This window comes from Rhincodon typus, chromosome 46, assembly GCF_021869965.1.
Source record: "Rhincodon typus isolate 14 chromosome 46, sRhiTyp1.1, whole genome shotgun sequence".
NCBI lineage: Eukaryota > Metazoa > Chordata > Chondrichthyes > Orectolobiformes > Rhincodontidae > Rhincodon > Rhincodon typus.
In genome coordinates, this window is record NC_063377.1 from 6,165,015 (window position 1) to 6,183,448 (window position 18,434).

Genomic DNA, 18,434 nt, shown 5'->3' on the forward strand with positions numbered 1-18,434 from the left:
AGAGGGGACAGCACTGACCCTCCCCACAGGACAGGGAGAGGGGTCAGTACTGCCCCCACCCCGCCCCCGCCAATAGGACAGAGTGAGAGGTCATACTGACCCCTGACCTCGCCCAACATAGGATGGGGTGAGAGGTCAGCACTGATTACAAGGACCCTGTAACAGTCGGAATACTGAGCTGCGCTGTGAGGGCCCAAGGGAAAGGTAACGCTACAATACGATTGAAGAATGAGGTAACGTGGCAGCCTCCAGGAGAGGGAGTCACAAATGTCTGCCATTGAGGCTCAAATCTCATCGTCAGGACTATCTCGGACTGGGAAACCGGATCTCACATGATTTTGCACATTTTGGATTCCCAGTTCCTCCTCCACTTCGGAGAGTCCTGGTCATTCCCATCGCTGGAACGCCCAGATTTCTGTGATCCTGAAGCCATGCTGAAACAGAAAGGGAAGGGGTGAGAATCAAAAACTACTTCCCTCACCATCACTAGGACATACACTGTAATATTGGAGGAGCCACTCTGGGACAGGGACAGCACGGGGTTAGATACAGAATAAAGCTCCCTCTACACTGTCCCCCCCATCAAACACTCCCAGGACAGGGACAGCATGGGGTTCCATGAATAGTGTAAAGCTCCCTCAATTCTTCTAAACAGAAAGTATAGCTACCTCAACTGTGCCTCCATCAAACACTCTCAAAACAGGGATAGCACGCAGTTAGATATGGGGTCAAGCTCCCTCTACACTTTTAAATTGCAATTAAAGCTCCTCCACAGTCTCCCAGTCAAACATTCCAAGGAGTGGGACAACCCAGTGTTAGATACAGAGTAAAGCTCCCTTTACACTGTCCCCATCAAACATAAGAACATAAGAGCTAGGAGCAGGAGTAGGCCATCCGGCCCTTCGAGCCTGCTCCGCCATTCAATAAGATCATGGCTGATCTTTTCGTGGACTCAGATCCACTTACCCGCGTTCTCACCGTAACCCTTAATTCCTTTATTGTTCAAAAAAAATCTACCTTATCTTTAAAAACGTTTACTGAAGTAGCATCAACTACTCCACTGGGCAAGGAATTCCATAGATTAACAACCCTTTGGGTGAAGAAGTTCCTTCTCAATTCAGTCCTAAATCTGCTCCCTCTAATCTTGAGGCTATGCCCTCTTGTCCTAGCTTCACCTGCCAGTGGAAACATCCTCTCTACTCCTATCTTATCTATTCCCTTCATAATTTTATATGTTTCTATAAGATCCCCCCTCAATCTTCTGAATTCCAATGAATATAATCCCAATCTACTCAGTCTCTCCTCATAAACCAACCCCCTTAACTCTGGAATCAACCTAGTGAACCTCCTTTGCACCCCCTCCAGTGCCAGTACATCCTTTCTCAAGTAAGGAGACCAAAACTGCACACAGTACTCCAGATGTGGCCTCACCAGCACCTTGTACAGCTGCAACATAACCTCTCTGCTTTTAATCTCAATCCCTTTAGCAATGAAGGACAAAATTCCATTTGCCTTCCTAATTACTTGTTGTAACTGCAGACCTACCTTCTGTGATTCATGCACAAGGACACCCAGGTCCCTCTGCATAGCAGCATGCTGCAACTTTTTACCATTCAAGTAATTATCCCTTTTACTATTACTCCTACCAAAATGTATGACTTCACATTTATCTACATTGTATTCCATCTGCCAGACCTTTGCCCACTCACTCAATGTATCTATGTTCCTCTGCAAAGTTTCACAGTCCTCTGCACACTTTGCTCTGCCACTTATCTTAGTGTCATCTGCAAACTTTGACACCCTACACGTGGTCCCCAACTCCAAATCATCTATATAAATTGTAAATAATTGCGGTCCCAACACCGATCCCTGAGGCACACCACTAGTCACTGACTGCCAGCTAGAACAGCACTCATTTATCCCCACTCTTTGCTTCCTGTTAGTCGACCAATCCTCTATCCATGCTAATACTTTACCCTTAACGCCATGCATCCTTATCTTATGCCGTAGCCTCTTGTGCGGCACCTTGTTGAAGGCCTTTTGGAAATCCAGGTACACCACATCCACTGGGTCCCCATTGTTCACCTTGCTCGTAATCTCTTCATAGAATTGAACACTCCCAGGACAGGGATAGCACGGGGTTAGATACAGAGTAAAGCTCTCTCTACACTGTCCCCCCATCAAACACTCCCAGGACAGGGACAGCACGGGGTTACATACAGAGTAAAGCTGCCTTGACTCTGTCACCATCAAACACTCCCTGGACAGGGACAGCATGGGGTTAGATACAGAGTAAAGCTCCCTCTACACTGTCCCCCCATCAAACACTACCAGGACAGGGACAGCACAGGGTTAGATACAGAGTAAAGCTCCCTCGACACTTAACACTGGTGGAGTCTGTACTCCCAGATGAGAACTGGGCTGAACAAACCAGGAGCAATCACGGGACTCGTCAGACACGATGTGAGATCTGACACGGCCAAATCGAGATGTTCATTAACCACTGAACGGCAGGGGGCTGTGATGAGCATGTGGAGTAATTCAGACATACCCCTCCTCAACTGCTGGCATCTGCCTCGTCTGCAATGTTTCGTAGAAGTGGTCACCTACATCGGAGAGAGAGAAAGAATGGGGTAGAGCGTTCAGGTCAAACAAAAAAGAGAGAGAGAGAGCAGGTCTTACATTTGTGAGAGATAGTAGGAACTGCTGATGCTGGAGAATCTGAGATAACAAGGTGTAGAGTTGGATGAACACAGCAGGCCAAGCAGCATCAGAGGAGCAGGAAGGCTGACGTTTCAGGTTTGGACCCCCCATTTCTGAATAAGGGTCCCGAACCGAAAAGTCAGCTTTCCTGCTCCTCTGATGCTGCTTGGCCTGCTGTGTTCATCCAGCTCTATACTTGTTATCTTACATTTGTGATGTGCCTTTCTCCACCTCAGGGTGTTGCTTCTGTAGTCAAGACAGTTGCAGCCAGTGAGGGGGGAGATTCTCGGATCGGGAGGAGGCCGTTCGGCCTCTCTAATTCCTTTTAGCACTTTTTCAGCCCTCCTCAGGGGTGGCACTCAACAACTACGGCATTTGGGTTTGACTCGAAACTGCCCCAGCAAGTCACTCAGATCACGGGGTAATTAGGGATGGGCAAACAGATGCTGGTCTTGTTAATGACACCCACATCCTACAATAGATGCTATGTCCCCTCAAGCTGCACTTCAGGGTAACGACTCCTTCCAGGGCAAACAATTTGGCCTTGTGGATGTTTCTTAAAAAACTTTTTCACAGGCTGCGGGTGCCCTCTGGCTGGGCCAGCGGGTATTTCCCATCCCTAATTGCCCCCGGGAGCCAGCTTTCAGGGACCACGTCAGAGGGCAGCCATGTTTCTGTGGGTGTGGAGTCCCCGATGAAATCCCCGACCGGATAAGGACGACAGATTTCTTTCCCTTTTAGTGAACCTGCAGGGATTTTTATGACGGTGGCTCAGTGGTTAGCACTGCTGCCTCACAGCGCCAGGGACCTGGGTTCGATTCCACCCTCAGGCGACTGTCTGTGTGGAGTTTGCACCTTCTCCCTGTGTCTGCGCGGGTTTGCTCCGGTTTCCTCCCACATTCCAAAGGTGTGCAGGCTAGGTGGATTGGCCGTGCCAAAATGCCACATAGTACCTGAGGATGTGTAGGCTGGGTGTGTTATTCATGGGAAATGCAGGGTTATAGGGATACGGTGGGATGCTCTTTGGAAGGGTTAGTGCAGACTCGATGAACAGAATGGCCTCTACCTGCACTGTGGGGATTCTCTGTGGCTATGACATTGACATTTTGTTCAGGATTTTGTCTAAATTGAATCCAACTTTCATGATTGGCTATTGTCGTAATCGAGCTGGACCTCACAGAATAGGAGTTCGCTTATTGGCTCTGTTAATCTGGTCCTATCAGGGAGCCCTGGCTGACAGATAAAAAAAGGGGAGATGCTGACAGTCTGGTACCAGACTCTGAATGAGTCAGTACTAAAGTCAGGACTGTTTATGTGTAAATAAAGGGTGACTTAGTGACGGATACCGGCCTCTGTGGAGTTATTTCAGCCGTGAACCACAGAATATCAACCCCGGCATTTGGAATAGGAGTTCAGTCAATCATTCTGGTAATCACGGGCTCCCGATTCACACTGGGATCTGTGCAATACTCACTCTGAGTTGTTCTGAGCTGCGGATTGTTCAGGTACGTGGGATCTGGCTGCAGGTAGGTGTTGTTTAAGTTCCTGGGGAGAAGGGAAAGTAAGATCGGAAACCATAGCCACTGCATCTCATGTTGCTAACATCTTGTGAAATGGCCCTTTGTACATTTTGTGCCCATTCCTCCGATCACAGGCCATTTCTCCATCAACAGTGAATAATGAGCCACTTAACTGGGACAGCACTAGGGAATTCAAAAGACTTCAGGGAATCACAGAGTGGTTACAGCACAGAAAGGTGCCATTTAGCCCCATGTCAAATCTCCAAATGAGGAAGTACTCAGTCCAATTCCCCGGCCTATTGCCCACAATGCTGCACATTCCCACTTCTCAAATCATCATCAGATTCTCTCTGGAAAGCCTAGACTGAATCTGTGCTCCCTCAGCGCAGACCCTTGGACAGTGCCCACTCCCCCACAGCACTAACCCTCCGACAGCGCCCGCACCCTCGGCGCTGACCCTCCGACGGTGCCCACTCCCTCAGCGCTGACCCTCTGTCAGTGCCAGCTCCCTCAGCATTGATCCTCCGACAGCGCCCGCTCCCTCAGCGCTGACCCTCTGACGGTGCCCGCTCCCTCAGCGCTGACCCTCTGACAGTGCGACGCTCCCTCAGCTCTGACCCTCTGACAGTGCCTGCTCCCCCAGCGCTGACCCTCTGACAGTGCCCGCTCCCTCGGCGCTGACCCTCCGACAGCGCCCGCTCCCTCGGCGCTGACCCTCCGATAGTGCCTGCTCCCTCGGCGCTGACCCTCTGACAGTGCCTGTTTCCTGGCACTGGAAGTGTCCACCTGGATTATGAACTCTGCTTTCTGGAGTCAGGTCTCAAAACTCATAATAGAAATTGTTACCAGCTTCTGAAGATACAAATCATGAGAATATTCATGAAAAGTAGTTTAAGAATGAGCTGCTATGTCTAGGCGATCAGTGCCAAAGCTATCCTTCACTCTGACTGGTTCAGAGGATTAGTGTGGTACTTATGCTATTGGGAATAAAGTTCCTGATACACATCTCAGTCTCTGAAGAGTTCTGGAAGTTGCTGTACACTGAGGCTAGAGGGGAGGGTAAATGGCTTAGAACCAGCCTGGCCATCTTGTGATTCACAAGGTCATAAGAATTAGGGGTAGTCCACTCGGCCCCTCAAGTAAGTGAATAAGATCATTTACCCGAGGCTTTAACCCCATTTTACTGTCTGTCGCCCATAACCCTGGATTGGCTTGTTGATCAGAAATCTGTCTAACTTGAGTCTTCAGTGACCAACACTCCACTGCAGTCTGGGAGACTCCACAGACATATGAGCCTCAGAGAGAAGAACATCCTCCTCATCTCTGTCTTCAAAGGGAGTCCCTGTCAGTCTGAAAGCCCCGAGTTCTGTATCCCGCCATTACACCCTCTCAGCGCCCACCCTCTGAAGTCCACCCACAGGATGCTATACATTTCAATAACATCACCTCTTGCTCTTCTAAACTCCAAAAGCTCAAACCAGTCAACCTTTTGTCATAAGCCAAACCCTTCCATCCCAGAAATTTGCTGCGTGTGCCTCATCTGAACTGCCTCCTATGTAAGAGTGACCCTCCTTAAGTAAGGCCACAGTTGTTGAAGTCTTGTCAGAAGTCCATCGTTCCCGCCACCCACCCCTGCACCCCTGCTGCAGACTGCTCCCACTATCCACAGGCTTAGCTGTGAAGGAATTCCAATGCTCCTCTTTCAAAGACCTTTCAAAACTTCAGTGCCTCCTCAATGAAGAAGCCACAACTTCAGCTTTCTTGCAGGTGGTAAGCTTCACCAAGCTAGTGCTGCCCCTCGGTTTCTCCAGGATCCAACGTTTCCCAGCCGCACCAAGCAAATACTGCTTGCGGGCTTCTTTCACCCCTGCCCTCTGCTGCCCTGTTAAATTCTCACAGGCTTCTTCGGAGCACCTATCACAGCTCCCGATGATGTGGACCAGTCACCCCAAGGGAAGAGAACGTTAACTCCCTCCAGGCAGATGTGGGGTGGGCTGGGGTGGGGGGAGATAAAGAGAGCCACTGGGGTTTGGATGAGACACAACTTAAGGATCCCACTCAATCCGTGAAAGACATTAGGGCCCACTGCAAATGAATGGAGATGGGCAGCGCACGTCCTCTGATCTGCCCAGCCCAAACCGTACAATTATCATTGCCTCGTGTGTTAGAATGTATACAATACCAGTCCCACCAGCAAACATGCGAATCCCCAGGACAAGGTGAAAAGCTGCGTAAAAATTCAGACCATTTACTGCAAAGTAGGAGTGGCAAAGCTCAGACGTCTCTTTCTCCACGGCGATCCAAAATGAACTTGGGGAGGTCAGACCGGTCTCAATAATCTGGGGGAGTACAAGGGAGGAGGTTGGCAAGGTCAGTCCCAGGAATCGAGTCAGTGGTGGGGTGTGGGGACACATTTGGGATCTGAGGATGATCAGATCAGCCATTGGTAGCAAAGCAGACTCGCTGGGATCAATGACCTATTTCTGCTTCTATGTCTTATCTTTAGTACAGTCAGTTATTGGGACGTCTTATTGATGTTGTACAGGACGTTGGTGAGGCCTCTTCTGGAGTATTGTGTCCAGTTCTGGTCACCCCTGTTATAGGAAGGATATTATCGAGCTGGAGAGGGTTCAGAAGAGATTTACAGGGAATGGAGGGTTTGAGTTATGGGGAGAGGCTGTGACCTTTTTTACTGGAGCATAGGAGGTTGAGCAGGACCTTATAGAAGTTTATAAAATCAATTGGTGTATAGATAAGGTGAATAGCAGGTGTCTTTTTCCTAGGGTGGGGTAATTTCAAGACTTTGGGGGGAGCATATGTTTAAGGTGAGAGGAGAAAAATTTTAAAAAGGACATAGATAGTTGTTTGTGTGTGGAATGAACTTCCAAAGGAAGTGGTGGATGTGGGTACAATTACAAAGTTTAAAAGACGTTTAGATAAGACATGAATAACGAAGTTTGGAAGCATGCGGGCCAAGCGAAGGTAGGTGGGACAGGTTTAGTTTGGAATTATGGTCGACGCAGACTGGTTGGACTGAAGGGACTGTTTCCATGCTGTATGGCTCTACAACACACAAGATGGCCTAGATGGACTGTTAATCGAGAGACCCAGCTAATGATCTAGGGACCCGGGTTCAAATCCTGCTTTGGCAGATAGTGGAATTTGAATTCAATAAAATATCTGGAATTAAGAATCTAATGATGACCATGAATGCATTGTTGATTGTTGGAAAAACCCATCTGGTTCACTAATGTCCTTTAGGGAAGGAAACTGCCATCCTTACCTGGTCTGGCCTACATGTGACTCCAGACCCACAGCAATGTGGTTGACTCCGAACTGCCCTCTGGGCAATTAGGGACGGACAATAAATGCTGCCTGGCCAGCGATGCCCATATCCCGTGAATGAATAAAGGAAAAAAAAAAGTTGGCCGGTACCTGTTTTCCTGAGCAGGGCCATTGCTGTAGAGTTTATCCTCCTGGTACAGATCCTCATCTTCTGTCACGACTGCAAGGTCATCCTTCTCTTTCTCCTCTGCCTCAGCCCCATTGCGGTGCACATTTCCACTGTTATCCCAGGGTCCCTCAGCACTCTCGATCTCCGCTACTTCTGATGGGAAACAGTTTGCGGATTTGGTTTTTCAATCTGGGGTTGTGAAGGCTGACAATTCTCACTTAGATTGGAAATGATTCTGTGCTCAAATATTGTTATGATCCCAGGGAAACATAGAAAACAAGTGCAGGAGGAGGCCATTCAGCCTGCACTACCATTCAATCCAATGATGGCTGACCATACAATCTCAGTATCCTATTCCCGCCCTCTTCCCGTACCCCTTGGTCCCTTTAGCTCCCTCTTGAATATATCTAATGAACTGGCCCCAACAGCTTCTCTTGGGAGAGAATTCCACAGGTTCACAACTCTCTGAGTAAAGAAATTCTTCCTCATCTGAGTCCTGAATGGCTTACCCCTTATTCTTAGACTGTGACCCCCTAGTTCTGGACTTTCCCAACATCAGGAACATTCTTCCCGCATCTAGCCTGTGCAGTCCCATTAGGATTTTATATGTTTCTATGAGATTCCCCCCTCATTCTTCTAAATTTCAGCAAATACACGCCCAGTCGATCCAGTCTTTCCTGATATGTCAGTCCTGCCATCCCGGGAATCAGTCTGGTGAACCTTCGCTGGACTCCCTCAATCGCAAGAATGTCCTTCCTCAGACTAGGAGACCAAAACTGCACACAATACTCAAGGTGTGGCCTCACCAGGGCCCTGTATAACTGCAGCAAGATCACCAGAAGGTCACCAAAAGTACAGTACAATCTAGCTAGGGACTTTTAGTTCTTAGAAGTAGGCAATGTGAGAGATTCCAAGTACTTATAAAGAGGGTAAAGGCTCAAGGTTCACAGGTTTGGGAAAAAAACCCCACCAAAACCTGTATTATAGGGAGGTGACGACCTAGTGCTATTATCACTGGAGTGTTAATCCAGAGACCCAGGTAATGTTCCCGGGACCCAGGTTCGAATCCTGCCACAGCAGATGGTAGAATTTGAATTCAATAAAAATCTGGAATGAAGAGTCTAATGATGCCCACTAATCAATTGCCGATTGTCAGAAAAACCCAGCTGGTTCACTAATGCCCTTTAGGGAAGGAAACTGCCATCCTTACTAGGTCTGGCCTATATATGACTCCAGACCCATTGCAATGTAGTTGACTCTTAACTGCCCTCTGGGCAATTAGGGATGGTCAATAAATGCTGGCCTAGCCAGCGATGCCCTCAACCCATGAATGAATTAAATTTAAAAAAAAACACAGTATAGGGCCAAAAACAAATTTGCTGGAAAAACTCAGCAGGTCTGGCAGCATCTGTGGAGGAGAAAACAGAGTTAACGTTTCGGTGACCCTTCCTCAGAACTGGGAGAAGCTCTCCACCATCTCCACTTCAGCACAACTGATACAGACAGGGACGTGCCCTCCACTCTGCTTCCTGAAGTCAATGGCTTCGATTTGCTGACATTGAGGGACAGATTGTTGTCTCTACACCGTGCCACTAAGCTCTGTATCTCTCTCCCATACTCTGTCTCATTGCTGTTTGAGATCCAACCCACTACGATGGTGTCATCAGCAAAATTGTAAATGGAGTTAGAGCTGAATTTGGCCACACACTCACGAGCGTATAAGGAGTGTAGTAAAGGGGCTGAGTACACAGCCTTGCTGGTGTTGAGGATTATCACGGAGGAGGTGTTGTTGCCTATCGTTACCAATTGCGGTCTGTGGGTCAGGAAGTCGAGGATCCAATTGCAGAGTGGGGAGCAGAGACCTAGGTCTCAAAGTTTGGAGATAAGTGTGTTTGGAATTATGGTGTTGAAGGCGAAGCTAAAGTCAATAAATAGGAGTCAGGCATAGGTGTCCTTGTTATCCACATGTTCCAGGGATGAGAGGACAGTGGACTTATAGTGATGGTCTAAAAAACAAGGGATAGATGCTACACCTTTGCAAATCATTGGTCAGACCACATTTGGAATATTGTGCTCAGTTCTGGGCATCTTACTTAAAGAAGGAATTAACATCCCTGGAGAGAGTTCAATGGAGATTAACTAGAATGATATCAGGGATGAGAGATTTTAGATGCAAGGAGAGATTAGAGAAATTGGGCTTATTGCTTTTGGAGCAGAGGAGATTAAGAGGTGACCTTATTGAGGTGTGCAAAATTATGAACAATTTTGACAGGGTAAAGAAGGATGTTCTGTTTCTGCCAGTTGGTATGAGTGTAACAAGGGGGTCACAATTTCAGCTAGGTGTGAGATGACGAGAAACTTCTTCATTCAGAAGTTGTTAGAATTTGGAATGCGTTGCCTGGGCATGTGGTGGAGATTGATTCCATAGGAGGTTCCAGCCTCGGGTGATTGTCTGTGTGAAGTTCATACATTCTCCCACATCAGCGTGGGTTTCCTCCGGGTGCTCCAGATTCCTCCCACAGTCCGAAGATGTGCTGGTGAGGGTGGCTTGGTCAAGCTAAATCATCCATTGTGTCCAGGGATGTGCAGGCCAGATGGATTAGCCATGGTAAATGTGGCGTTACAGGGAAAAGGTAGGGCCATGCCCGTGTGTGTGTGTGTGTGATGGTAAAGATGTAGAAATGGTAAAAATGTAAAATATGAGGATTCCGCGGGCCAAATGGTCACCTCTCTGTGCTGCACTGATCTCACAGTTTTTACAAATGTGGTTCTCAAGCTGAAACCTGTACCAGGTCCCACCTCATTAAGCAGCAATTCCAATTTGAACAGTAAAACATTGGCACTGTCCGCCTACCGTTGGCCACTCATTACCTGCCAGATCCCCACTGAGCGACTGCTCGGTTTCTGCAGCAGAAGTGCCCGGGCCTTCACGCCCTCGTGAAGGGAGCCTGTGCTGGCTGTGTCCCCGCTCTTGACAGATGTGCTGTGTTCTCAGGCAGATGGAGGGGTAAGGGGGTGTTTGGTTGTCCCCCAGCCTGCTTGAGAACAAGGGGTGAAAGACAGGTGAAAAGTACAGGAGAGAAACATTGCAAACCCTAGTTAAAAGGGAAAGGTCAGAAGCATTCATCGCACATGTCTAACCCTCTCTCTGTCCCATCTCGAATCTGTCATGTTTGGATAATACCTCCAGCTCAAGGAAGCGAGATCTCTTTCTTGTTTGATTCTGCAGGCTGCTTCCTGAAGAGAGTTCAGCCTTGTGCCTACCGGTTTGGATACACGTGAAATATTTCACAAGGCGGGGTTGTGAAATGTTCCCGATTGACACAATTATGCGTAACTTTAGCACCAAACTAAATATGTTTATCATGTAATCACACACCCTACTCAGAGACACTGTCAGCGAGGGAGTCACACTGTACAATGGCTGAATTAAAACATTCCCAAAGTGCAAATGGACCGGCCACTAATGTGAAGCTACCTGGGTTACAAGACAACCCATCCGCCAAAAACTCCAAATTCCACTGCACCTAGGAAGCGGCAGCACCTTACTTACTGCAGTATTTGCATTCGATGTCCATTTACAGGAGCAGGAGCCCTCAGTGGGTTTGTTCGAGGGAAACTTCCAGGTAGGTACTTCTGTGAACAACATGGATCATTAATGGTTCACTACATCAGAAATACAGATGGCGACCAACCAGTTCAAGAGCCCATTGCTTTGAGGAGATGAAGGAGCACATATTATAAAGAAGGGTGAAGCTCCCTCCACACTGTCCCCCCATCAAACACTCCCAGGACAAGGACACCACGGGGTTAGATAAAGAGTAAACCCCTCCACACACTGTTCCCCCATCAAACACTCCCAGGACAGGGACAGCACGGGGTTGGATACAGAGTAAAGCTCTCTCTACACTGTTCCCCCTGCTCCCCATCAAACACTCCCAGGACAAGGACAGCATAGGGTTAGATACAGAGTAAAGCTCCCTCTACAGTGTCCCCCATCAAACACTCCCAAGACAGGGACAGTATAGGGTTAGATACCCCATTCTGAGAAAGGGTCACTGGACCCTAAATGTTGACTCTGTTTTTTCCTTCACAGATGCCGCCAGACCTGCTGAGCTTTTCCAGCAATTTCTGTATTGTTTCCTGATTTACAGCATCTGCAGTCCTTTTGTTTTTTTAAGGACAGCACGGGGTTGGATACAGAGTAAGGCTCTTTCTACACTGTCCTCCATCAAACCATCCCAAGCCAGGGACAGTATGGGGTTATGTACAGAGTAAAGCTCCCTCTACCCTGTCCCCCATCAAACACTCCCAGGACAAGGACAGCACGGGGTTAGATAGAGAGTAAAGCTCCCTCTACACTGTTGCCCATCAAACACTCAGCCTGAGTGAGGCAAGTAGGATCAGAGTTACTCTGTACCATTAGGACCAGCAGTGGGAATTGGGAACTGATGTAGTGGTCTCTGACGTACAAGCTGTTTCGCTGCATGTCAAACACTTACCAAAGGCATGGCAGGTGGGATACCACTGGCATGGGGCAACGCACTATTCAGGGACAGCTTGTACTGGATGGCATCTGTCATCTTGTTCACAATCCTTTCCTGGGCTGACCCAGTGGGTTCCTGCCAGAAATATGGAAAAGGGAAGAGAAAGCAGCATAAGCTCTGGATACTCCACCTCTCTCTGCAGCGAATCACTCTATAGTTTTGTGCTCAGTTAATTATTGCTTAAGTCTAGATTGTGTGAAGTTGCTTATCACTCACTCATTTTTCCTAATTCTGTGCCCAGGGATTTGGACATTGTTCCTACTCCCTTGTCAACAACCCGTGTCAGTTAATCTTCGCTGGAGTTCAGTGTTAAATTGCACATCTCTCTCGTCACTAAGAGATACCCTGTGTTGACTCTGGTTACCAATCTCTTCATGGCCTGAAGAGATATCAATCTACCAATCTCTGCAGCCATCAGACTGTGGTTTCGTTAGAGTCATAGAGTCATACAGCATGTCTATGCTGACCAACCAACATCCCATTAACTTGTACTTGGTCCATATCCTATTATATCCTGGCATTTTAAGCACTCATCCAGATACTTCCTTAATGTTGTGAGAGTAGCTGCCTCCACCACGCTCTCAGGCAGCACGTTCTATATTTCTACCATCGTCTGGCTGAAAAAATTCTTTCTCAGATCTCCTCTGAACCACTTGCTCCTCTCAGCTTCAACGTATGCCCGCTAGTCTTAGATATGTCTGCTAGTAGAAGAGATTCTCAAGATCTGCTCTGTCTATACCTCTCATAATTTGTATCTCTCAGTCAGATTCTCCACCAGCCTCCTCTACTACAGGGAGAACAAACCCAGCCTATCCAGTCTCTCCTCATAACTGACACTTTACATACCAGGCTCCTGGTGAATCTCCTCTGCACTATTTCCAGTGTAGTTACATCCTTCTGACACAGTGGTGATCAGAACCGTACACAGTATTCCGTCTGAGGCCTAACCAATGCCATATAAACTTGAAACAAGACTTCCTTGCTCCTGTATTCTACACCCTGGCAAATGAAGGCAAGCGTCCCATATGCCTTTTTCACCACCGTCTCCTTGCACTGACACCTTCAGGGATCTATGAGCTTGTACACCAAGGTTCCTTTGTTCCTCGGTGCTCCCTAGGAACCTACCATTCATTGCGTATATCCTTCCCTTATTAGACCTCCCAAAATGCATCACCTCACATTTATCGGGATTAAATTCCATCTGCCAATGCTCTGCCCATTTTACCAGCAGATCAATATCAGACTGTAGCCTGAGACCATCCTCCTCACCATCACCAACACCAATTTCCTTGTCATCTCCAACTTTCTACTTATACCTACTACATTCACGTACAAGTTGTTAACATACAGAACAAGCAGTAAGGGGGCCAGCACCGATTCCTGTGGTACACCACTCGTTGCAGGTTTCCAATCACAAAAACAACCCTCCATCATCACTCTTTTCCTCCTATTTGTAAGCCAATTTTGGATCCAGTTTGCCAACTTGCCTTGGATCCCAAGGGCTCTTACACTTCAGACCAGCCTTCATGTTGGAACCTCCTCCAATCTGAGTTCCAAGCATGCACATCCCACTTATCTGATAGAACAAGCAAATGGAGGTAGGCACTGTCGGAAGGTCAGGACTGAGGGAGTGGGCACTGTTGGAGGGTCAGTGCTGAGGGAGTGCTGCACTGTCAGAGGGTCAGCGCTGAGGGAGCAGACACTGTCGGAGGGTCAGCGCAGGGGGAGCGCTGCACTGTCAGAGGGTCAGTACTGAGGGAGAGCCGCACTGTTGGAGGGTCAGCGCTGAGGGAGCACCACACTGTTGGAGGGTCAGCGCTGAGGGAGCACTGCACTCTCATATGGTCAGTGCTAAGGGAGCGCTGCAGTGCCTGTCTATTTGAATGCAAAACATCAGTGGCACTAATTTAACGTAGGGCATGGTGAGGGCTTCAGGGAGAGGTGATGTTGTCTGTGGGAGAGCTATCCGCAGTGTCTGGTACCAATATTTATTCCTCAACCCCCATCAATAAAGACAGCTGACCTGGCTCATTCTGCCAGCTTGTGGGAATATCCTGCACACAGATATCGGCCACATTTCCTACATTACAACAATGAGCTCACATCAGAAAATGTGCTTCTTTGGTTGTAAAGTACTTTGGGATCTCCTATGGCTGTGAAAAGTGCTATGTAAACACAAATCTTTCCTTTGTTGCTCCTTTAACCTTCGGTTCCTACGTCCGTCGATCAGACACTGAACTGGACCAGCCATGTAAATACTTCGGCGGCAACTGCAGCAGTGTGTGCCATCTACAAGATGCACTTCAGCGACTCGCCAAGGCTCCTTAGACAGCACCTTCCAAACGAACAACTACTATCATCTAAGAGGACAAGGGCAGCAGATACATGGGAACACCATTCCCCTCCGAGCCCCGCCATTCTGACTTGGAAATATGTTTCTTCTGGACCAAAATCCTGGAAATCCTTCCCTAATGGCACTGTGGGTGACCTTCCACCACATGGACGCAGAAGGTTCAAGAAGGCGGCTCACCCCCACCTCTTGGTGAGTTCCCGTTGCCCAGCGCACGGACTGACGGTGAGACTAAGGATGGTGCCTGAATTGGGCCTTTTCGGTCTGAGATCCGACGTGGCGACGGAGGCTCCCCTGACATCTGCAGCGGCGACGAGAGCCGGGGAGATTGATCCAGTGCGGGGAAAACACGCCAAAGCAGACGAGATCGAGCCCTTGTTGGAAGTGCGGTCCCAGGATGGCTAAGGACTTAAGAAAGACTGCAGTGGTTGAACTTTTACCTTCATCTCTTTTATTTTTCGCCCTAGCGCTAAGAACTGTAATGTTTAACTCAACTTTACTTCATTTGTTTTCCGCTATACTAAGAATGACTGTAACGTCTAGCTTTTAGCCTTGTTCCTCAATTCTTTCTACCTCGTCCTTAAGTTTTTGCACCTGGGTACTTGTATTTAAGATTGTGCTGTGTGGGCGATAATGAAAACTTTTCGCGGTACTCCTGTATTTTTGTATTTGAGTACTCGTGACAATAAAGTCTAATTCGAACCTTTTCAAGGGCAATAGATTCTGGTCTGGCCACTGACACACGGAACATTGAGTGAATACACAGAGATACCTGTGACTTGCCTAGAGCAGCTAGGGCCTGCTTGTAGTAAAGGATGGCTCTCTCAGGATCCCCCAGGCGAAATTTAGCAGCTCCGAGGCCTTCACAAGCTTGCCACTGTCCGTGAAAATCACCTGCACTTGGGAAAACCAGGAAATGAGTTAGGATAAATTCTGGGAGAACATAAGCTCTGAGCCTCGTACCTTCCTGAGTCTCTTCTGCCCCCTTGGCACCCTATGCAACAGAAATGGAGCATGGACACTGGGCGGCACGGTGGCTCTGTGGTTAGCACCGCTGCCACACAGCGCCAGGGAACTGGGTTTGATTCTACCCTCAGGCGACTGTCTGGGTGGAGTTTGCACATTCTCCCCGTGTCCGTTTGGATTTCCTCCGGGTGCTCCGGTTTCCTCCAATAGTCCAAAGATTTGCAGGTTGGGTGGGTGAGCCATGGGAAATGTAGCGTTACAGGGGTAGGGTGGGTACGTTTCAGAGGGGTCAGTGTGGACTTGATAGGTTGAGTGTCCTGCTTCCACACTGTAGGGATTCAATGATTCTAACAGCGTCGGAGGAGGCTTCTTGGTCCATTGTGCCTCTGCTAGCCCTTTGAAGGAGCAAAGTCTGCTAAATGAGACCTTGGTCAGCCATTTGGTGAATGCTTTCAACTCATGGACAGGCGTCTGGTTGGATCATTTTAACAAAGGTATGTACCATCGTATCTGAAGGAGTCAGAGTGGAAGTTCCAAGTTTTGATTTCCTCAAATTGGCATTCTCTCCCACAGAAAGTAAGTGAGGCCAAAACATTGAGTGTTTTCAAGGAGATAACGGGCACAGTTCTTAGGCCTAAAGGAATCACGGTGTATGAGGAGAAAGTGGGAAGGGGGCACTGATGTGGACGATCAGCCATGACCATATTAAATAGCAGAGCAGGCCTGAAGGGCTGAATGACCTACTCCTGCTTATATTTTCTATGTCTATGTCAAACATAATTTGTCCCAGATCTCAGCTCCTTCTCAGTGGTGTTTCACATCACTTCCCAACTGCAAACTTGCACTCATGTTTCTGGTCAAACGATCTAGCCAAAAAATGTCTCCACAGAGAGGGCAGGATCTCACATTTTCTCAGCTGAGTCTGAACTGTATGTCTTTTGTTTTGGAGGATATTTCAGCACAAGGCCTAGCGAGCAGGCCTTTCTCACTGCCCAAACGCCCTGCAGTATCCACGTATGCCACCCGTGCCATCTGCATTCACCTCACTCAATCTCTCCTTTTGTCTCATTGAGTCATTGATTCGTACAGCACAGAAACAGACCCTTTAGCCCAACCCATCAGTGCCAACCAGACATCCCAAATTAATCTAGTCCCGTTTGCCAGCATTTGGCCCATATCTCTCTAAACCCTTCCTATTCGTATACACATCTAGATGCCTTTTAAATTTGTACCAGCCTCCACCACTTCCTCTGGGAGCTCATTCCATACACGGACCACCCTCTGCGTGAAAAAATTGCCCCTCAGGTCCCTTTTAAATCTTTCCCCTCTCACCTTAAACCTATGCCCCTCTATTTTTGGACTCACCCAACATGGGAAAAAGACCTTGGGTATTCACCCTATGCATGCCCCTCATGATTTTATAAACTTCTATAAGGTCACCCCTCAGTCTCTGACGCTCCAGGGAAAACAGCCCCGGTCTATTCAGCCTCTCTCCATAGCTCATACCCTCCAACATCCTTGTAAATCTTTTCTGCACCCTTTCATGTTTAATGACATCCTTCCTAAAGCAGGGAGTCCAGAATTGAATGCAGAATTCCAACCATGATGGGAAAAGGCAGCCCATTGCTGGGATTTCTACAGGGCCTGCTTACAGTAAAGGACAGCCTTCTTGGGATCTCCAAGGCAAATCCCAATCAACAATCAGCAATCCCCATCCACATGCAACATGTGGAGCCAGCCGCATAAATACAGTGGCCGCAAGAACAGGTCAGAGGCTGGGGATCCTGCAGCAAGTAATTCACCTCCTGACTCCCCCTCGAGCCTGTATACCATCGACAAGGCGCAAGTCAGGAGTGTGGTGGAATACTCCCCACTTGCCTGGATGGGTGCAGCTCCAACAACACTCAAGAAGCCTAGGTGGCACAGTGGTTAGCACCATTGCCTCACTGCGCCAGGGACCCCGGTTCAATGCCAGCTTTAGGCAACTGTCTGTGTGGGGTTTGTGCATTCTCCGCGTATCTGGTCAGGTTTCTGCTGGGTCACCCAGTTTCCTCCCACAGTCCGAAGATGTGCAGGTTAGGTGGATAGGCCATGAGAAATGCAGGGTTACAGGGATAGGGTAGGGGGTGGGATGCTCTTCAGAGTGTTGGTGTGGATTTATTGGGCCAAATGGCCTGTTTCCATACTGTAGGGATACTAGTATATAAAGCTCGACACCATCCAGGACAAACAGCTCATTTGGTTGGCACCACATCCACTCCCTCCACCACCGATGCTCAGTCGCAGCAGTGTGTACCATCTACAAGACGCACTGCAGCGACTCTCCAAGGCTCCTTAGATAGCACCTTCCAAACCCGTGACCTTTACCCCCTAAAAGGACACAGGAACACCACCCCTGCAAGTTCTCCTCCCAGCCACTCACTAGGACTGACTTTGAAATACATCGGCTGTTCCTTCAGTGTCAAAATCATGGAACTCCCTCCCTGACGGCACTGTGGGTGTCCCTAAACCACGCTGGGGACTGCCGCAGTTCAAAAAGGCAGCTCACCACCAACTTCTCGAGGGGTAATTGGGTACAGACTATCAATGCTGGCCAGCCAGCGATACCCACATCCCACGAGAGTGTGAAAGGAAGGAGAGAGAGCCTGTACAGTAGGAGGGGTGCTCAATATGCGGTTCCTCGCCCCATGAGAGAATCCTGACCCCTGCAGGAGAAGACCGGGACTGCTCGTGCAGGGATGCCGAGACATCCACATCCCGTCAATAGCAGAGATAGTAGGAACTGCCAATGCTGGAGTATCTGAGATAACAAGGTGTAGAGCTGGATGAGCACAGCAGGCCAAGCAGCATCAGAGGAGCAGGAAGGCTGACGTTTCGGGCCTAGACTCTTCTTA

General features: G+C 48.5%; 1 protein-coding gene across 1 annotated transcript in view; it reads right to left on the minus strand.

Moving 5' to 3' along the window:
- The window catches only part of LOC109923658 (tetratricopeptide repeat protein 24), a 35,459-nt gene that overhangs the window by 2,864 nt on the left and 14,161 nt on the right, over positions 1-18,434 (minus strand). Inside the window, exons 5-12 of the mRNA XM_048620340.1 lie at positions 15,347-15,468; positions 12,180-12,299; positions 11,231-11,313; positions 10,549-10,712; positions 7,659-7,830; positions 4,178-4,248; positions 2,552-2,606; positions 333-434 (exon numbers count right to left, since the gene is read on the minus strand). Coding sequence (XP_048476297.1) covers positions 333-434; positions 2,552-2,606; positions 4,178-4,248; positions 7,659-7,830; positions 10,549-10,712; positions 11,231-11,313; positions 12,180-12,299; positions 15,347-15,468 — 889 coding nt within the window. The remainder of the gene's footprint in view (positions 1-332; positions 435-2,551; positions 2,607-4,177; positions 4,249-7,658; positions 7,831-10,548; positions 10,713-11,230; positions 11,314-12,179; positions 12,300-15,346; positions 15,469-18,434) is intronic.